Source organism: Lissotriton helveticus, chromosome 3_1 (assembly GCF_964261635.1).
Source record: "Lissotriton helveticus chromosome 3_1, aLisHel1.1, whole genome shotgun sequence".
Taxonomy (NCBI): Eukaryota; Metazoa; Chordata; class Amphibia; order Caudata; family Salamandridae; genus Lissotriton; species Lissotriton helveticus.
Window position 1 is genome coordinate 2,039,918,634 of NC_136061.1, and position 19,906 is coordinate 2,039,938,539.

At 43.0% G+C, this 19,906-nt stretch overlaps 1 protein-coding gene across 2 annotated transcripts in view; it reads left to right on the forward strand.

Moving 5' to 3' along the window:
* AGBL1 (AGBL carboxypeptidase 1) overlaps positions 1-19,906 on the forward strand; it is a 4,192,795-nt gene that overhangs the window by 1,256,177 nt on the left and 2,916,712 nt on the right. For both annotated transcript variants that reach the window (XM_078683166.1, XM_078683165.1), the window contains exon 12: positions 19,182-19,265. In XM_078683166.1, the coding sequence (XP_078539292.1) occupies positions 19,182-19,265 (84 nt within the window). The remainder of the gene's footprint in view (positions 1-19,181; positions 19,266-19,906) is intronic.

Consider the following 19,906-nt stretch of genomic DNA (forward strand, 5'->3'; position numbering starts at 1 on the left):
CAGTACTCAATGCATGGGGTCTGCCTAAGATCACTGGTCACTACAAGTGTGGGAATTGCAGTGTTTGCCCACTAACGACCAACACAAAAACACTTCAGCTAGAACCTGGCAAGACCTGGACCATCCGATGTCACGCGAACTGTAATAGTGACAACGTTGTATACAGAATCACATGTCCATGTAACCTCCATTACATAGGCATGACCAGTCGAAAAATAAAGCAACGGATTTCTGAACATAGAAGTACGATAAGATGTAAAAAATCCATGACAAAACTAATGGAACACTTTTTGTCCACAGCCCATACCGCGGATGATCTACAATGGACTATCATCGAACAAATAAATCCAGGGAACAACCAACGCTTGTTTGAAAAAGAGCAAAGATGCATCTATAGATTGTCCACACATAAAACTGGCTTGAACGATAATATTCCTTGGAATGCAATTATGGGGTAATATTTCATCAGCCTAAATGAGAGCTTCTATGTTGTGTATCGCTCTGAATCATTACCTGTCATGACCCTTGTCCAATTAACATGGCTCAACAACTGGGGGCACCAAGGCCCAGATGTAGGTAATAGCAAATTACCGAATGGTAAATACCGAATTTTACCGATTCGGTATTCACTATTCGGTAATTGCTATGTAGGTAAAAAATTCGGTAAAAATTCCGAATCTTATATTACCGATTCTGTAATTACAGAATCGGTATTTGCCATTGATTCCTATGGGCCTTGAAGCCCATAGGATTCAATAGCAAATACCGATTCGGTAATTACCGAATCGGTAAAATTACCGATTTTACAAGGGGGACAGGGTGTCACTTTGACACCCTGTTGCACCCCTGCTTCAGGCTTGTGTGCCATGTGACACACAGACATGCCCTTAGGGCGTGTCTGTGTGCCACGTGGCACAGGTGTACATGCACAGATGTGCATGTACACTAGAATTCGTTATTTACCATGGAATAGTATTCCATGGTAAATAACGATTCGGTAAGGGCCTGTGGCACTGATTACAGTGCAACCTACATCTTGATTTACAGATTATTTTACCGAATCTGTAAATTTACCGAATCGGTAAATATACCAATTCTGTAAATAAAATGCCCCCTACATGCCAAATCCCAAATACCGGTCGGTAACGGCCGAAATCGGCCGTTACCGACCGGTAATTGGCGACCTACATCTGGCCCCAAATGACTTGATTGTTTCCGTTTCTTAAACATTTTTCCGTTGTTCTCCTTTTTCCTTATTTTTAATACATTTGCGCAATTTAATTCTGTGGTTGCATTATGCACTGGGGCAGCCCACACCGCCTCCCCCTGCACCAAAAATCCACTCGTACCGTTAGACTTGTGGCTTGTCAATGCTTTATTGCTGCACTGTAGGCTGACAGAGCTACTCGAACTCTATTACCAAGGCAACTCTTTGGGTTGAGCCTAATGACGACGGTCTTTTTCCTGATTGGCCGGATGGCCGACATGTGACCCTGGCCACTCCCACTCCAGGAATTCGAATGACGGAGTATACTTTCTAGTAACCGCCATGGTGACAGGTTACCACCGGGGCTCCGTGATGATATCCAAGTAGGTTACTATACCGCAAGGAAGAAGCCACAAGTAAGTTTTGGGGCAACAGGGGCCTCCCGAGCAGATCCTCGTAGACAAGTATACGCTACAATTTTCACTCCCGCATTGTATTATTTCACCCACCAGGTTACGTGAGCTTTCCGCTCTTGGAACCCGGACGCCCATGGAGCTGGTAATTACCGAGCTCCAAGTAAGCGTCCTCTTTGATTGCATTTTTCTTTGACCGATCACTTTATTACCACTTTCGAGACGCTCTCTAGAGTAGCACGTTGGTGGTGATATAGTGGATGTTGGGAGAGGATTTAGCGTTCATGCAGCCTTTTTTTCGCACTGTTTGCTGCTGACTCACCTCCTTGCGCCACCTATGACGCGAGCTCCTCTCTTTGAGAGGCGATAGGTCAACAATAGACCTATGGATGGATGGATGATTTTTATACTGACACCACACGTTTGGATGTGACCCATCCACCTTTCGCCCTATTTTCCAGCAGGCACTCGTGATTTAGACACCGCGAACCGTGTGCAGTCACTATGAGCATGAATTTGAATGCTCTACATGTTATATGTACAGCAATCGTGTGTCTATATGTCTCTGTGATCCCAACCCCCTTCTTTCCTTACAGGTTTTTTCTTCCCAGTCACTGGAGAAGATTACTTCACTATTTTAAATTGGTCCACAATTTTGTGGTTCCAGATTATTCAAAGATCGAGGGCAGGGCGCGCCTTAGCGTGTGTGCAGCACCCAGGTCTTTTTGGTCCTGACGAAAACCGACAATTGCAATATGGTTGAAACATGTAGACCTGTATTTTAACCACATAACACACGTCTCTATTTTAATACACTATACTTCTCTTAACACCGAAGCCTACTTATTGAGACATAGGTGTTACAATTGCTTTTACAGGGAGTTCAACCACTCAGGAATAAAGTCCATGAGTGAGTAGTATTGACTCCTTTTTAATATCACTCACTGTATTTTTAGCACTGTACATATAAAAAAGCAATATCCCGCTCCACTGTAGTCAGATGTCGTAGCACACCCTGTTGGCACTCGGACTTCGGAGTGGGACAAATGTTTTGGGCCTGGCATTTTTTACTCAAGGAGTGACATCAGCACTTTCCACATACTAATGTTTGGCAAAAATCTGTGTAAGTCAGCCCTAAGGGCATAATTGCAACCCTAACAAGCATTGGCAAAGCCAATAGGCCTGACATTGGCCACCAACCTTTAAGATTTGGCAATTCTTGTTTTGTTTTATGATGGTCTTTGCAACACCTAATTGTTAAGAAAGTTATCAGGCTCTCATCAATCTAAAGAAAAATGTTTGAAGTCTAAAAAGCCTGTTATTCCATAGTAGTCCTGAGCACTGAAGGGAACTAGTTTGAGAGCGGATGCATTCCCTGTAAAAGGGCAGCATGCTATAACTCACAGTGAAGTCTGCTAATGGCTGAAGTGGGATGACCCATTGCCCCATGAAACATGCTGCAGTGGGTGAAAGAAAAATATGAGTAACACAACAGCAAACTAATGGATGAAGTGTGGTTGAAAACTCCTATAACTAACTAAGTTATACATAACTTTAGTAAAATCAAAAGGGCTAGGGTAACAACAGCTCTAAACAAGCCAATCAGTCTGGAATAGGTTGTCAGCCTCTTGCCTTTGCTATTGTTTGTAAAGGAAATATTTTTATGTTACAAATAGAGGGGCTTACAAAGGCAGATAAATAGGCTGGCAAAGCCAGCTAGAAAGGCTGCAAAGACAGCTAGAGAAACTGCACATACAGGCAGAGAGCCTTGCAAAGACAGATATAGAGGCTTTTAAAGACAGCTTGGGAGGCTCACAAAGAAATACAAAGAGGGTTGTGTATATAGAGAATGTTGCATAGATAGATAGATAGATAAATAGATAGATAGATAGAACCTAGACATGAAGATAAATGGATCGATCAGGAAATTAGAATAAACAGCACAGCTTCAATTAGTAATATGATAGTTAAATGTCTATTTGAGCACAGAAAGTAATTTAGAAAGCCATAGAAGGCAGTCATACAGACTACATTATTTTAAAAGTCAAATGGTGATTCTCAATTAAACTACATACCAGCATAACATAGAGGAGTGTGGTTATAAATGCACTTAACTGTGTACATACTAAAAAGAGAATAACTTTATTGAAAAAGATCTTCAAATGTACATAATCTGGTATGATGTAAACTGCAGCAGTCAGATGAACAAAGGTCACTCCAAAAAGAATGTAAAACAGCATCAGCAGGGGACGGGGACTGATAAGCTGGAATGTCTCCTGTCCTCACACCAAAAGCATTATAAGAAGATAGTAGTAAGCGCCTTGCTATCAAATCAGGATCTAAACATACCTGCACCACTAAAGTAATCAAGTAATAATAAAGTAAAAACAAAAACACTGGCACTGAAGGGAACTACTATGTGTGCAGGTATGATTCTTGCAAAAGAGTAAAATGCAGTAATTTAAAGTGAAGATAGTCAGAGGCTGAAGATGGTTGACACAATGATGCATGCTGTATGCTGTAGTGGGTGTAAGCAAAATGTGAATCATTTTAATGATACACCAACAGACCAATAGATGAAGAAAGATGACTTAGGCCCAGATGCATCAAGCTAAAAACCGCTCGCAAAGGGGCAGATTCCGAGAATCTGCCCCTTTGCGACCGGTATTTTTGCATTTGGGATGCATCATCCCAAATGCAAAAATCGCAATTTAAGAAATCGCAAAATTGCGATTCCTTAAATTGCTATTGCATTATAGGAATCTCTAATTGAGATTCCTTAAATGCAATGCATTAAAGGTAAAAAATTAGCAATTTCGCTAATAGGGGGCGCAAATTACCATGAAGCTGAACTTCATGGTAATTTGCAAAAACTTTGTTCCATTTTACACACAGACATGCCCTTAGGGCAAGTGTGTGTGAAAGATGTACCCATATGCTGATTTCAGGGGTGCAACAGGGTGTCCTTTTCACACCCTTGAAATTGCAATCTCAATTTGCGATTCTCTAATTGAGAATCGCAAATTGCGATTGTCTACCCATTCATTCCTATGGGCCTCTAGGCCCATAGGAATGAATGGGGAGGTATTCCTTAATTGCGATTCGCAATTTGCGACTCGCAATTAAGGAGTTTTAAGAAAGCGCTATTTTTTAAGGGAGTTATTCATGCATGGCATTTTGCTATTCCTTATTTTTCGCTAATAAGGAGTCGCAAACTGGGGGTGAATGCCTTTTTTTGTAAATATATTAGACATATTTTTTTAGTAAAATCAAATAGGTCTGGCTAACGCTAGATATTGGAATGAAACACTATCAAAATATTGTACTTTACTTTGGGATAGTGAGATATACAAAACGGTAGCCGTCCCCCAACGTTGGAGCATTTAAAGTGTTCAGGCTACTTTATAAACATGTAGGAAAAGGTAGATGACCTATGATCTATCTTCTGCAAAATCCACAATAAAATCCCTACAAAAAAGGATTTTGAGCACACATTAAAAATGCTCACATATTCTGTATAAGGAACATGCATATTTTCTGTTTATAGCAAAATGCTGTATTTTTGCATGCTTAAGAAATCTATGCAGAGATGGAGGCAGAGCATCCTTTCTGTTAAATTTCCACAATGCAAGACAAAATGACGTGTACCCCTTTGAAAACTTGGCAAGCAGCATATACCAAATCTCCTAGATTGAAAATGAAGCAAATAGACTAAGGGGCAGATCTGTAAGATAGTGGCTCAGCCTGGCAACGCAAGCCCTTTGGCTGCGCCACGCTGCGGCACTTCCGAAGCACAGGAATGCAACATATTTGCAATAATATGTCGCATTCCTGTGCTTCCCCCTGCGCTGGTCCAAAAACTGCAGCCATGCACTGGCACAGGCACCCTTGCACCATGGTGCAAGGATGCCTACGGCATAGGGAGATTGTTTTTGTGCAGGTAGGGGCACCTTCCTGCACAAAACAATCACTACATGCAGTTTCCTCTTTCAATGTGTGCTGTAGAATGCAGCACACATTGAAAGGGGAACAAATGAGGAGAAATGAAAAAGATTCTCCTCGTTGCGCCTCGCAGCATTGACACACATTTCCAGATTTACGATTCTTTTTAAATCTTGAAATGTGTTTCGTCCATGGGTGTTGTGTGGGAACACCCACAGCAACACCCATGAAACGTCCCTTTCACGCAAAGTGCTGCGTGTGAAGGGGCCATATTTACAAGGAGAGGAAAAGTCACGCAGGGTGGCTTTTCCTCTCCTTGTAAATATGGATAAGTGAAATGTGCCTCCAGTACATCACAACAAGTGACGTAATGGGGGCACAGGGGGCTTGTAAATCTGCCCCTAGATCTATAACTGATAGGAATATAGTTCTCAGTGACTATAATGACTGCATAGCCCCCTAAGAAAAGACCATAAGGTTACTGAAACATTGAGCTCCATGAGCACAGAATGTCCTAATTGAAGAATTTAGCCTCCTAAGAGAGACAAGAGATTCAATCCCCCTCCATCAAAGCTTCCTGCTGTTTATAATTAAAAGTTGTTCCTGCAAGCGTGGCCTCTGTAGTAACTGTCAGGTGTGGACAGCAGGAGCTTTAAAAGTGAGCAGCAGTCAGCGACTTCTCACCTTGAACTCTGGAACTGCTTTTCTTTATTTGGCAGTGTTGAGGAAGACACATGAATTGAGCAGAATTACCCCTCCATTCTTCTGTGGTTCCAGTGACATAGTAAAACACAGGATGAGGGAGAAAGGAGCTCCCTGGGTGCCCTTGCCCTCCACCTTTCTCTAATTCTCTGGTCTGATTTACATAACCTGAGTAGATGCAGAGAGAGAGAGAGAGAGAGAGAGAGAGAGAGAGAGAGAGAGAGAGAGAGAGAGAGAGAGAGAGAGAGAGAGAGAGAGAGAGAGAGAGAGAGAGAGGGAGAGAGAGAGACAGAAAATTGGTGTATTTCAATGTTGGGAGTAGTGAGCCAATGTCATTGTTCATAACTTGCTGCTGAAACCTTGTCTTCAAGGAGCTGTTGAAATTTCAATTCTAATAAAGCATTATAGCCTCTGCCGGAGGGGCTGTAATGGTGTTCAAAGAGCCTCTTCAGAGATACAGGTCCGAACAGTAGGCAACGGCCTATTATGAGACAGAAGCCTTTTAACATCCTACATAACAAGAGGCAAAAGGTTTATAATACAATTAAAACAATAAACCTACTGAGGGTAGAATATTCTAAAATAAATAGCCTAGGTGGAACGGGTTGAATTTCCCTCCGCAAAATTCCATGAGTAACGTACAAACTCTGTGGGATTCTGCAGAGTTCTGCCAACGGGTGTAAAATAGACATGATACTGCTTGTGCTGTGATTAATCTATGAGATATTTACATATTCAAGGAATAGCCCAGAAAACTGGGGATGTTACCACTTTTATTACTGTTTTCAGTTGTTTAGGTATGTAGTCTCTTACTACAATTATTGAAAATGCTGTAGTTTCAATGGTCTTGCCTTATAAAATTGGTCTATGCTGGGAATTTTGAATTCCAATATAGACGGGACACAATATTGTGATTACAATATTGAGAGGCAAAATGACAAAAGGTATGTTTCTATCTGTAACTCTACATATATATACCTCTATGATATATATATATATATAATATTCACTGAAAAAACCATAGGTTTCAGGCCATATATAGTTAGGAATTAGCATATAAAAAACCTTTGAAATTCACTGAAAAAACCATAGGTTTCAGGCCTTATATAGTTAGGAATTAGCATTTAAAAAAAACATTGAAATTGCTCCTATATAGTTAGTTGTACTAACTATATTTCGCGCACCCGCAATCCACTGCTGATGATGTCACATATTACATCATTCATGACATGGTCAGTGACATCACTGATGACATCTCAAATGACATCAATGATGACATCACTGATGACATCATCCAGTGAATGTGATTTGCTTTGTTATTTAAATATGCATTATATATATAGTAATTTGCATTGAAGTATGAGTGGATATATAAAAATAAATATTTGGATGGAGGACTTTAACAATTTATAGTGTTTCACTAAATATAGTGGATAGTGGCTAAACTGTGTGAATATCTGTATCACTTTGTCACTTGTTGTGTAAACTGGTTCTACAGTTGGTTACTAGCTATGTGAAAGTCTATGTTAGTTATTGATTAGTTAACTGAGTATTTGTATGGGAGAGTGAATGTGTGTGTGGTCGGTAGAGGGTGTGTGACTGTCCAAAGATGTGTGAATAGTTGATTCAGTAGATATATAAAGTTAAAACTACATGTTCTAACAGTTGTTTGGGTGAATGAATATCTTTATGGGTGTGGATGAGCAAATATATTTCTCAATGGTACATGTACAACAAACTAGAAAAATAAAAGGCAGTGTATGTGTTAGTTGTTGTATATAAATAAATATACATAAGACTCAATGATTGTGTGAGTAACTGTAAGGATAACTGTATACTTGTAATATTGATGTTATAATACACTAACTATGACTTACTATCTAAATGAATAGATGAAGTGGTGTTTGTATAAGTGTGTAGCTAAGTAAGTATGTAAGTATGATCCATTGTTTGCATAAGTGAGTAGGATAACTTCATATGTGAATAGGTTGTGTGCTGGTGTGTAATGTCGGTATAGGTGTATAAGTATTTTTGATAGTGTTCTATTGTTCATTGACAGCATGTATGAGTGAATCTACAGGTAAGTGATTAGATGTGTGTAGTATTTAAGTCCATACATACATATAATGATGTAGCCGAGGCAGATGTAGCAGGGATGTGTAGTGGGTTTATTCAGTCATTGGTAGGATAGCAGGAAGTATAACTCTGGAACAAGCAGCCCCACCCGTAGCAGCCTCTTAGTTACTCAGCCCATTCTCAACTGCCAATCCTCATACCAGTCGCCCTAGCATTCCATCCATGTCAATCACACTACCATTCTTACCTGGAACACTCACACTGGCTGAGCAGCCAGATGCAGAGAAATACAGTAACATAAATACAAAACCGAGAATACTACATTATCCTCTTCCTCTCAAAATGGAAAACAAAAGAGAAACTGTCAGCGAAGAAGAAAACTATACACAATAAAATATACAATCGTTAATAATAATCTGTAAACCCAGGGATGAGAAAGACACCGCACCACGAGATAAAAGAAGGAAGGAAGGAAGTCACTTACACCGACACCATCCTCCTCCTTTAATACTGAACAAAGAAAATAGAAATGAAAGATAAACTCACAAACAACAAGTGAGCAAGACCTAACATGAATAGGTTTTCACGAAGGTAGACTGTGGCAGCCAAAGGCCACTCCTCATGTGAGGAACTGAGAAGGCATGGGACTAACCCATAAACGAGAATGTAACATAGGAAAAACCTAAGTACACATGCAGCACTGGATGGTGCAGCGTAATGTGGCAAACAAAAGCTTTCCACTCCTCATGTGAGGAACTCTGAAAATATGGGGCTAACCATAATTGAATGTGAAACAAAGGACTGACCCAAGAACACACGCAGCACGGAATAGTGCAGCACAATGTGGCAAACAAAAGAATTCCACTCCTCATGTGAGGAACTCAGAAAGTATGGGACTAACCCATAAATGAAGGTGTAACAATGGACTGACCTAAGAACACCCGCAGCACGAAATAGTGCAGCACAATGTGGCAAACAAATAAATTCCACTCCTCATGTGAGGAACTCAGAAAATATGGGATTAACCCACAAATGAAGGTGTAACAAAGGACTGACCTAAGAACACCCGCAGCACAGGATGTGCAGCACAATGTGGCAAACGCACACATAACGTCAAAATGAAGCACAAATGCTTACATACTGGACACGAGAGAATATAATGCACAAAGTGACATGCACGTAAAATGACGTACAACAATGTGTCCAACGCAGGTAGAGAAGGGAACATTACCCTAAAACCCAAACACGAGGGTTAACAAAAAGGACGGTGAAAAGACCATGAGAAGGGATTATAACCCTATAACCCAGAAATATGGGTTAAGAAAAGACTATGAGTGAGGGAAAATGGGACTACAACCCACTTCCATTCCCAAAGACCGGAATACTAGAACTTAACAGGATATTGTAGTGCAAACATGAGGGTAAGAGAACCCAACATACGAAATGTGACACCAGCGTTAAAATGACAAGTCAGATAAAGAACACACATTTCTTAAATAAGCAATCTGTAAATTAAAAACATGCTTGATGAATAACCACAGTCATCGGTGTGCCTGTCACCGAGATGAAAAGACAGGCCCTTGAAAATGTTATAATGATAATCCTGAAGAAAGAACTTCGCCAAGGTGGAATGCCAAGTACTTTGCAGCATGACAGATCGTAGACGGAAAAAACGAATGAACTTGTGGAGAACTCACCAAACAAACTGGATCAAAGAACAGTGTCCTAGATTTGGGACGCACCCGATGTCATGTTTTATGTACACATGCGATGAACAAACAGTCCGGAGCTGCTGGCACTGGAGTTCGGTGCAATTAATCCCAAAATGAAGAGCTTGTCTTCTCATAGCACAGGGATAAAGACGATCCGAAGATAAAAAACTTTATTGTCCAAACACTGGTCGGCCGGATACCACAATGAAACACCTTTGTAAAAGTCACAATGAATGCCTGCTCGTGCAAATTCCAAGATGGCGGCACGCTCAGGAGACGCCCGCCGAGTGGCTCACGGCACGCTCTTGCTGCTAGACGTACATATGTAGCAAAGCCAACCATGAAGGAAGAAGACGTCATAGAAGGTAGATGAGCATCTCCGCGAGATACAGTCACGAGGCACGGAGGTAAACGTAAGTTGAGCAAACCAGTTTCAAATTTTGAAACACAGCTTAACAGTCATCCATAAGAGGCTTGCAAAAACACACAAAACATCTTTTTAAATTCACGATGAACTCCACTCACCATGTCGGCCTCCTCACCATGTCGGCAGAGATAATCTTGGTTCTGAATCAAGTACAACCGTAACATCTGTCACAGCGCCCGTTGACAAATTAAGCAGGCAGAAGTACAAGAAAGTCTCACACTAGTACAGCGCTAGTACGCATGAGCACACAAAGATGGTTACTAATCTAACATCTTGAGTAAAAGAGAGTCATGTACAGCACATTTGTTCCAAAACACAGACAATCACCAATTACCTTGGTTTCAAAGGCACATTCTCTATAAGTCGTGACAACCAAAACGTTGCTTGTTGCACCATGAACGTTGTTTCAAGGTAGCTTTGATGTTGAATTTCAGTTGATAGAAAACGAAAACGCAGAGATGACATGACAGCACGACTTGATTAGGACTGCCTGGTGTGTTCGGCACTGGTGGGGCTACTTTTCATGCTGTAGAGGTTCCTTCTTTTTTTTTAGTTGTATGTTGCTTGTTCCATTTTCATTGCAGGATACTTCCAAATCTTTTCCAATGTCAAGTTATGCGCAGGAAAGTCTCCTCTAGATCGTCGCCATAAAATATGTAGTATTTATGTCCATACATACATATAATGATGTAGCAGGGATGTGTAGTGGGTTTATTCAGTCATTGGTAGGATAGCAGGAAGTATAACTCTGGAACAAGCAGCCCCACCCGTAGCAGCCTCTTAGTTACTCAGCCCATTCTCAACTGCCAATCCTCATACCAGTCGCCCTAGCATTCCATCCATGTCAATCACACTAACATTCTTACCTGGAACACTCACACTGGCTGAGCAGCCAGATGCAGAGAAGTACAGTAACATAAATACAAAACCGAGAATACTACAATGTGTGTATACATCTAGGAATCAATGAGTGGGTTTTTAAATACTTGTATTGCTGTGCCAATGGATTCAAATATGATACTCTGTATTTTACAAAGAGTGATGAAAGATTTTACTAGTGTATGAAAAGGTGTACGTGACTGTCACGTGGATGATGTCATCAGTGATGTCATCATTGATGTCATTTGAGATGTCATCATCCACGTGACAATCAGATACACCTCATCATACACTAGTAGGACTTAATCCCATAGGCAATGTGCCGGGGGTGCATTTGCACACTTGGTATGTCAGGCCTGCCCCTCCCTGCACCATAGTGCAAACGCTCCCATTGCGCATTATAAATTGGGGGCTTAATTCCCTTTGAGTCCTGAGGCTCCCTGGGGGCCAACTAGCCCACCAGGTGCCTCCAGTAAGCTACACAGAGCTGCATTACAGAGAGGTGTAAAAAGGGGCGTGGTCTCTGAACACCTCTCTGCAACGCAGCTCCCTGGCACACACTGGAGGTCCCTGGTGAGCTAGTTGGCCGCCAGGGACTCTCAGTATTCAAAGCAAATTAATTCCCCCACTTACTGAATGCTGCAGATAGAGGTTGAGGCCTCCGTCGCAATGCCGTCTTTTTTATTTTGTATTTTATTTTACAAGGGGGGCTGTGTGACCCCCTCCTTTTACATTAATTGTGGCCCTTGGGACCCCAATTCCCAGGGCCTGCTTTTAAAGAAAAAAAAACAAGAAGTGGGCCTTCCTCCCGATGCCAATTTCGGCCCTGGGGACCCCATCCCCCGGGGCCTGGCCATATTTTGATATTTTTAAAATTATTTTTAAAGGAGGGTGGCTGCGGGCCCCTCTCCTTAGGCCTCAAGTGGCACCGGGGACCCCATACCTAGGTGCTGTGCCTCATTGCCTCATTTTTTTTCTTTTTTTTTCTATTGATTGATGGAGGGGGCCATGTGACCCCCCTCCTGGGCCACTTCTGGCCCTGGGGACCCTATCACCCTGGGCCTGGCCTCTTCGTTGGGGACCATGGGGGGAGTCCCAATTCCCCCACTGTCCCGCCGGATCCTGCCTCCTGTGGGAGATGGCATTGCTTTTCCACAAGGGGGCTGCTGACATGCTGTTCCCCTTGTGGAAAAGCAAGCTCCTGCCCTGCCATAGCAAACAGCAGTGTCCCGGGGGTGGGCACCCCGGGACACTGAAGGGGGCTGTCCTGGGGGGTGGCGATCCCCAGGGCCATGTAGGGATCCAGGTAGGGGGGCATACGGCCCCCCTCCCAATGTGATTGAAGCCCCGGGGAGGTGGTGGTGACAAGAAATACTCCTTGTAGTGATAAGAAATACTCTTGTGGAACAGCCTAAGAATCTGTCATGAGAAGAAAGGAGGCATGCAGCAAAAAATCCACCACCAGGCATTGCTAGCACCTTCGGATCATCCACTTCAGCACCACCAGTAGAATTTGCTCCAGTAAGCGCCAAAAAGCTGCGTTGCAGAGAGGTGTAAAAAGGGGCGTGGCCTCTGAACACCTCTCTGCAAAGCAGCTCCCTGGCGCTTACTGGAAGAACCTGGTGGGCTAGTTGCACCCCAGGGACCCTCAGGATTCAAGGGGACTTAATCCCCTAACTTAAAACGCCCCACAGGGCCTGTTTGCACACTTGTCACATCAGGCCCCGCCCCCTCCCTGCACCACTGGGCAAACACCCCTGTGGGGGATTAATTCCCCATTTAATCCTGAGGTCCCTGGGAGCCAACTAGCCCACCAGGTTCCTCCAGTAAGCACCTCAGGGCTGTGTTGCAGAGGGGTGGTCTGGGACCATGCCCCTTTTTACACATTTCTGCAAGGCAGCTCTGCGGCGCTTACTGGAGATACCTGGTGTGCCAGTTGGACCCAAGGGACCCTCAAGATTTAAGTGGACTAAAAACCCCCAACTTAAAATGAGTCATGTGGTACCTTTGCACAGTGGTGAAGGGAGGGGCGGGCCTGATGTGACATGTGTGCAAACATGCCCTGTGGTGCGTTTTAAGTTGGGGAATTAATTCCCCTTGAATCCTGGGAGATCCTGAGGGCCAACTGGCCCACCAGGTCCCTCCAGAATGCACCAAAGGGCTGCATTGCAGAGAGGTGGTCTGAGGCCCGACCACACCCCTTTTTACACCTTTCTGCGACACAGCTCTGAGGCGCTTACTGGAGGTACCTGGTGGGCTAGTTGGACCCCAGGGACCTTCAGGATTCAAGGTGACTTAATCCCGCAACTTAAAACAAGCCATGTGGCGCGTTTGCACAGTGGTGAAGGCAGGGGGCGGGGCCTGGTGTGGCAAGTGTGCAAAGGCGCTCCGTGGCACATTTTAAGAGGGGGATTAAGTCCCTTGTATTCTGAGTGTCCCTGGGGCAACTAGACCACCAGGTACCTTCAGTAAGCACAACAGAGTTGAGTTGCGGAGAGGTGAAAAAAGGGCGTGGCCCGGACCACCTCTCTGCAACGCAGCTCTGTGGTGCTAGCTGTAAGTATCTGGGCTAGTTGGGACCCATGGACCCTCAGGATTCAAGGGGACTTAATCCACCAACTTAAAACATGCCACTTGCGCGTTCTGGTGCATTGTAAGTCCGGGGATTAAGTCCCCTTGAATCCTGAGGGTCCCTTGGGTCCAACCAGCCCACCATGTACCTCCAGTAAGTACCACCGAGCTGCGTTGCAGAGAGGTGTAAAAAGGAGCGCGGCCTTGGACCACCTCTCTGCAACGCAGCTCTGTGGCACTTACTGGAGGTACCTGGTGGGCTAGTTAGCCCCCAGGGACCCTCAGGATTCAAGGGGAACTAATCCCCCAACTTAAAATCTGCCAGACGGTGTGTTTGCAGAGTAGTTCTGTTCTGTTCACTATTTGGTCCCTTGACATTATGGTCAAGATATTGTTGTGAACAACAATATTTGGGATTCAATATTCTCTACTACAATCATAAAATTGTGCATGCTTACCTGCATTGTTATAGTCACATCTGTGCCATGAAGAAAGGTGACGGGACATCAGCCAGTAATGAACTTCTCCCAGACAAAAAGGGTGATATTCAAAAAGTGCTGTGCCATGGCACATTGTATACACTGGAATTAGAAAAATAGTTGCAGATTGTTGTGCAACCCATTATGTGATATTTATCACATGAGTGTAAACTTGGCAGCTGCACAGTTATCACTGTTCATTCTGTTTACATGGGAGGCGTGGCCTCAAGCAACTGAGGAAATGCCTTTGCTTGTGCTTGGATTGTATTACAAAAATACAGATGCTTGTGGTAGAAGGGTCCTCCAGGAGAAAGGTAAATGGGTGCTCCCAGGATCTGGCACACAGTTAGATGAACCGTGGAGGTAGCTCTCTGGGGAGGGCCAGGTGGGCCAAAGGGTCTCCCCGATGTGGTAGAACTGATAGTAACACAAAAGACGCCATGATTTTACCTATCAAGATCCAAAGGGAAGACAGAGTTGCCCTTGCAGAGATGCTGATAGTGCTGCAGTTGTTCTGCTGCCAGTGCACCAGGCCAGTGTGTAGAATTCTAAATGCTTCCACAGGATAGTCGCAAATCTGTGATGGACTGCAGCATACACTAGAGAGTCAAGCGTCACCTGCATAGAAAAATGAAGGAACTAGTGAAGATTTTTATGCTTGTTGAATTTTCTGCTGTAAATGCGCTAACACTGAGACAGTGATGGTTTATTGATCAATGGAAGCAAGGTGAATCGGTGCTGGTGCATCATTAGAGGGTGCTTGGTGTTGCAACTCTGGCTGTATGCCCAATTGCTAATCTGCTTCCAGGTATCTTGATAATTTTTCATTCATTCCACTGCTCGTGGCACTATTAACCCAACTTTTACCTTCCCATGTCTGCCCACAATATTTTGAAGCATCATGTTTTATCCTGCATTGAAGCGCTGGAGTTGGCCCTTCCTGCAGGGTCCTTCACAAACTTTTTCACTTCAGTCTCTAGTTTTCTGAAACACTTTTTGTTTGCTTTTAGGACTTTGCACACTTTACCATAGCTAACCATTGCTGACGTGCTTGTGCTTTCTTCTTTAAATATGGTAACATTGACTTACACCCAGTTGGCACATTTAATTTACTTGTAAGCCCCTAGTAAAGTGGTACTACGTGTGCCCAGACCCTGTAAATGAAATGATACTATTAGGCCTGTAGCATTATTATGCCATCCACTTAAGTAGACTTTAAGCATGTCTCAGCCCTGCCATTGCAGCCTGTGGATGCAGTTTTAAGCCTTCTGCCAGGCCTAAACTTTCCTTTATAATAGAAATACTTCACCCCAAGGTTAAGCTCTAAGCAGCCCAGATGTCAGGGTGGACTGTTTGTAAAATGCTGGGCATGTACTTTAATTTTTATATGTACTGGTAGTAAAAAACTCTTCTGCAAGGCTTACATCTCCCATAGGATAACATTGGGTTACCTTATTGCATTTAATAATTGCTAACTTTCAATTGGGAGCAAGTAGGAACGTTGAGTTTGGTGTCTAAAAAATTGTAATTTAAAACCATCGTCAATTGTAAAATCTGACTTTAAGTCACAATTCTGAAAATGCCAATTTTAGAAAGTTGGTATCATGTGATGCGGGAAGCCTGTATCCTGGGTCACATGACCAGGTGTAGATGGCAGTTGTGCTTTGTATATTGATCTCAGACAGTGAGACAAATAGGGAATTGATGTTGGCATGATGGACCATCTCTGACTTGACAGGGGGGCAGAGCTGTCACCTACCACACTTGCACTTCACAAATGTCGTGCCTGAGTACACTCAAAAGGGTTTGGCCCTAGTCTTTTGTGACCCTAGACAGGCTGGGGCCAGGGCAGGGAGGCAGCAAATTCAAAGCACCTCTGCAAGTGGAAGCCTCTAGCAACATCTCCTACTCAAAAGTAGGCACCTGGTATAAATAATTGACCTTCAGATCCAACACTTCAGCACACCTCTTGACCCATGCAAGAATCAGGACTGCGCTGCTGCTCTGCAAGATGTGCTGTTGCTCTACTGCCATGCTCCCTGAGTGAGAAGGACCTAGGCCCAAAAGAGTGACTCCAGGAGCTAGTTGACTGCTGGCCTCATGATCAGAGCCTCAGGGACAGAAAAGTCTCCAACCACCCTGAATCCAGCATCTGCTAAGAGCCCCACCCCACAGTCCAGGACCCATGGAAGTGAGCGTGAAGGTGCTCTTCCATCACCGACTTTGGTCCTTTGAGCAGAACCAATGCAGCATGACGCATATCCTCACAGCTGCACGGAAACACCGCTGTGTGACGCATTCTCAACACAGGACCTTACATTAGCCCACAGCTTCCTTGTAACCGCCGCTGTATGACACATCCCCAACACAGGCTTTCAGATATCAAGCCCCTACGATGACGAAGCAGGACCTCGCACTGCAGCCCGCAACTTCTTTTGAACCACCACTGCTCAACACATCCTCACACCACAAGCCCCTCGCCAATGGCACCCTTGATGACGACACAGTATTCTGAATCGCAGCCCCACAGCCTCCTTGGAATCGCTGCTGCACGTTGCATCCTCAACAGGAAATCTCACAACACTCTCCAAACCATGATTTAACATACTTTTTTTCAGCGGGCCTAACTTAGACCCTGTATCTGCCCGGCACTCCACCATGATCGGGGTGAACGTGTGACTTTGTCCCGGTCTGGCATGACCAGATAACAGCAGTTGGAACATTGTGCTTATAGGCATTATTTTCACTTAAAACTTTAAAATTGCATACCTCCGGTTCTCTGATTGGATTTTTGTCATTCTTATCTCAAATCATTTGTAGAATTTGACTCCATTTTTCTAAATTGGTGTGGTATTTTTCTTGTGTTGTTTTTTCACTTTATTAATGTTTGAAGTGCTGCACAAATATTTTATGCATTGCCTCTAAGTTAAGGCTGACTGCTTTTGTGTCAAGCTACCATGGGGTAAAGCACAGTGTAATCTGAGGTTTGCTGGTGTTTCACCTTGACAGAGATTGTAGATGCTGCTTGAGTAGGGTTTTATACATGGAGTATCTTTATATTTGTTTTTCTGTACAATCACAACAATTCCTGTTAACCATAATCAGATATCCACATCTGAATATCTAACATACACTGCATGACAGATTGAACCGACCAACACTCTTTTCATTTCCTGATTACTGTGCATCACATATTTTGCTGACTTACAGCAAGCTGTACTAAACTTTGTACCAGCTGTGAAGTCTCCAATACAGTAATTAAGAGAGTGTGTTACCAGTAAAAAATGTACAAAACACATTTTATGATTCTTAAATGTTTTCTGAATCACAAAATGTGTTTAGAAATGATAACCGATTGGTATTTGAAAGGGACATGTTTTTGGGAGACCTTTATAAATGCTGTATTGGTACTAAATGTATCAATGGTATGCACCTGAATTCCGGTCACAAACCATTGATAAGTTACTGACTCTCAAGTTGGAGTAGCAACTCATTTGCAATGGAGAAGGGGTCTCATAGCCACCTTTCCTCTTTGCATATCTGCTTCAGAGGCAGTAGCCAACTCGCAATAGCGTTTTCAAAATCGAAACAATTTTTTGAAGTAATTGCAGCTTCTTTTTCTTTAAGGAAATCAGACTGCTTAGAAATATATCAGTTTTAAAGTGAAAAGTAAAGCATGGGGGGCTTCTTTCAAACTACCATTCCCTGTCTTTGCTTCCAATAGGAGGGAATCCATTTCCCACCTACTCAATAAATATTCATGTAGCAGGTCAATCTACAACCCCCTCCGACTATTTAATGAACTGACCTCTTAGTCCAAAAGTTGGTTCGCAAAATAGTTTAGTTGTCGTAAAAGGTCGGTAAAACACATGGCTAAAGATCTGATAGTTTCCTGGTATCAGAGCAGTACTTCTTATCTTTGCCAGTCTATTGCATTATTTACATTATATCAGAAAATTTACTAAAACGTTAAAAAGATTAAGCACTTTTATGTCTTCGAAGCATACTTAAAATGAATACATTTCTCCCAAAGTCTGGTTCTTAGAACACATCTGAGACCCAGAAATTGCTGAGTCTTTAAGTTGCACGTATACAATACTTTTCACCTTATTTACTCTTTGATACAGAAGGTGGATTTTATTTAAAAAAAACATCTGGCTCAAACCCTGAACCATTATGACGACTTTTAGAATACGCACCTCTCACTCCTACCGACCTTTTGGTGTTGGAGACGAAGACAGTGCTCCAAATCAGGACTTAACACATATTTGCAAAAAATGGAATAAACTCATATTTCCACTGCCACAATGCTTTACCTTTTTCAATGTTTTTGTTCTCTAAGCCTAAACCGGCAGGTATTGTGGCACCAGGGGAGTAACACAGGCCCCCGCAGCCCACGCGGTGCGGGGGGGGGCCCTAGCTCCAAGGGGCCCCCTCGGCACTGAACTCTGGCCGGGAGAGCTCCTGATTGAGCCCGGAGGGGGCCCCCCTAAGTACCGTGCAGGGAGGCCCCCTCACTTTTCGTTACGCCAGTGTTGTGACCATGTTCTTTCTGTGTCCACATTTACATCTGCTAGCACAGACTGCAAGCATCATGCACTGTTGTTGACGGGGTTTTGCTGTTGGAAGGGAATGCAAAATATGCTAGTATAAATGCACACTGAGAGAGGAGTAAAATGGCATACACTTTTATTTCCACTTGTGAGACATCTTCAACCGGATGGACGTGAGATGTGACATGTAACCAAACAATAATCTTTTTTCTCCTTCCAGAGACAAAGTGCTTGAGGACATAAAACGCTTTCTGCGGCCAAGCGATCTTCTCAACAAAGTGGTGTTTGACATAGACAGTCCAAGGTATGCCTCAATAATGAAACTGTATATTGTTATTTCAGTTAGAGTATACGCATGGTGTGCTTTACCCTTACCTATCTTCTGTTGCAATGATGGATTTTACAATCAATATTTTGCAAGAAAGTAGATTTTGAAATCACAAAATAAATAGGATATGTTTGAGATTTAGATTGTGATAGATGCAACTGGTTAATTGTGACTGTAAGATAATTTAAACAGGAGGAGAGTAGGTGGGCAGTGAATAAAATGAAAACAGAAGTAACAAATATTGCAGGAATTTCTTTTTACAAAATGTTTTTCCACGAAACGGTTGTAGGAAATGACATAATTTGTGTTGTGGTCCCCCAATATTCCCAGTCTGATTTTAGCCTCCCTTAAGAGTCGGTGCTATATGTCACTACTGGACAGTGCTGGTGCTTTCCCCTAAAGCTTGTATTATGCATTGACTTTACTTAAATTACATATTTAACTATCCTGCAAGGCCATGGTAAGTTTCACAAGAAATGCACCAATGCTATAGTAGTTACCTGCTATGTATGGCTGCAGTGACTATTTACATCAAAGACCTACATGATAAAAATGCATGGCTTCATGGAGCATCATAGTGCTCTGGCAAAGATGAAGTCTAAAAGCAGCGCAGTAAC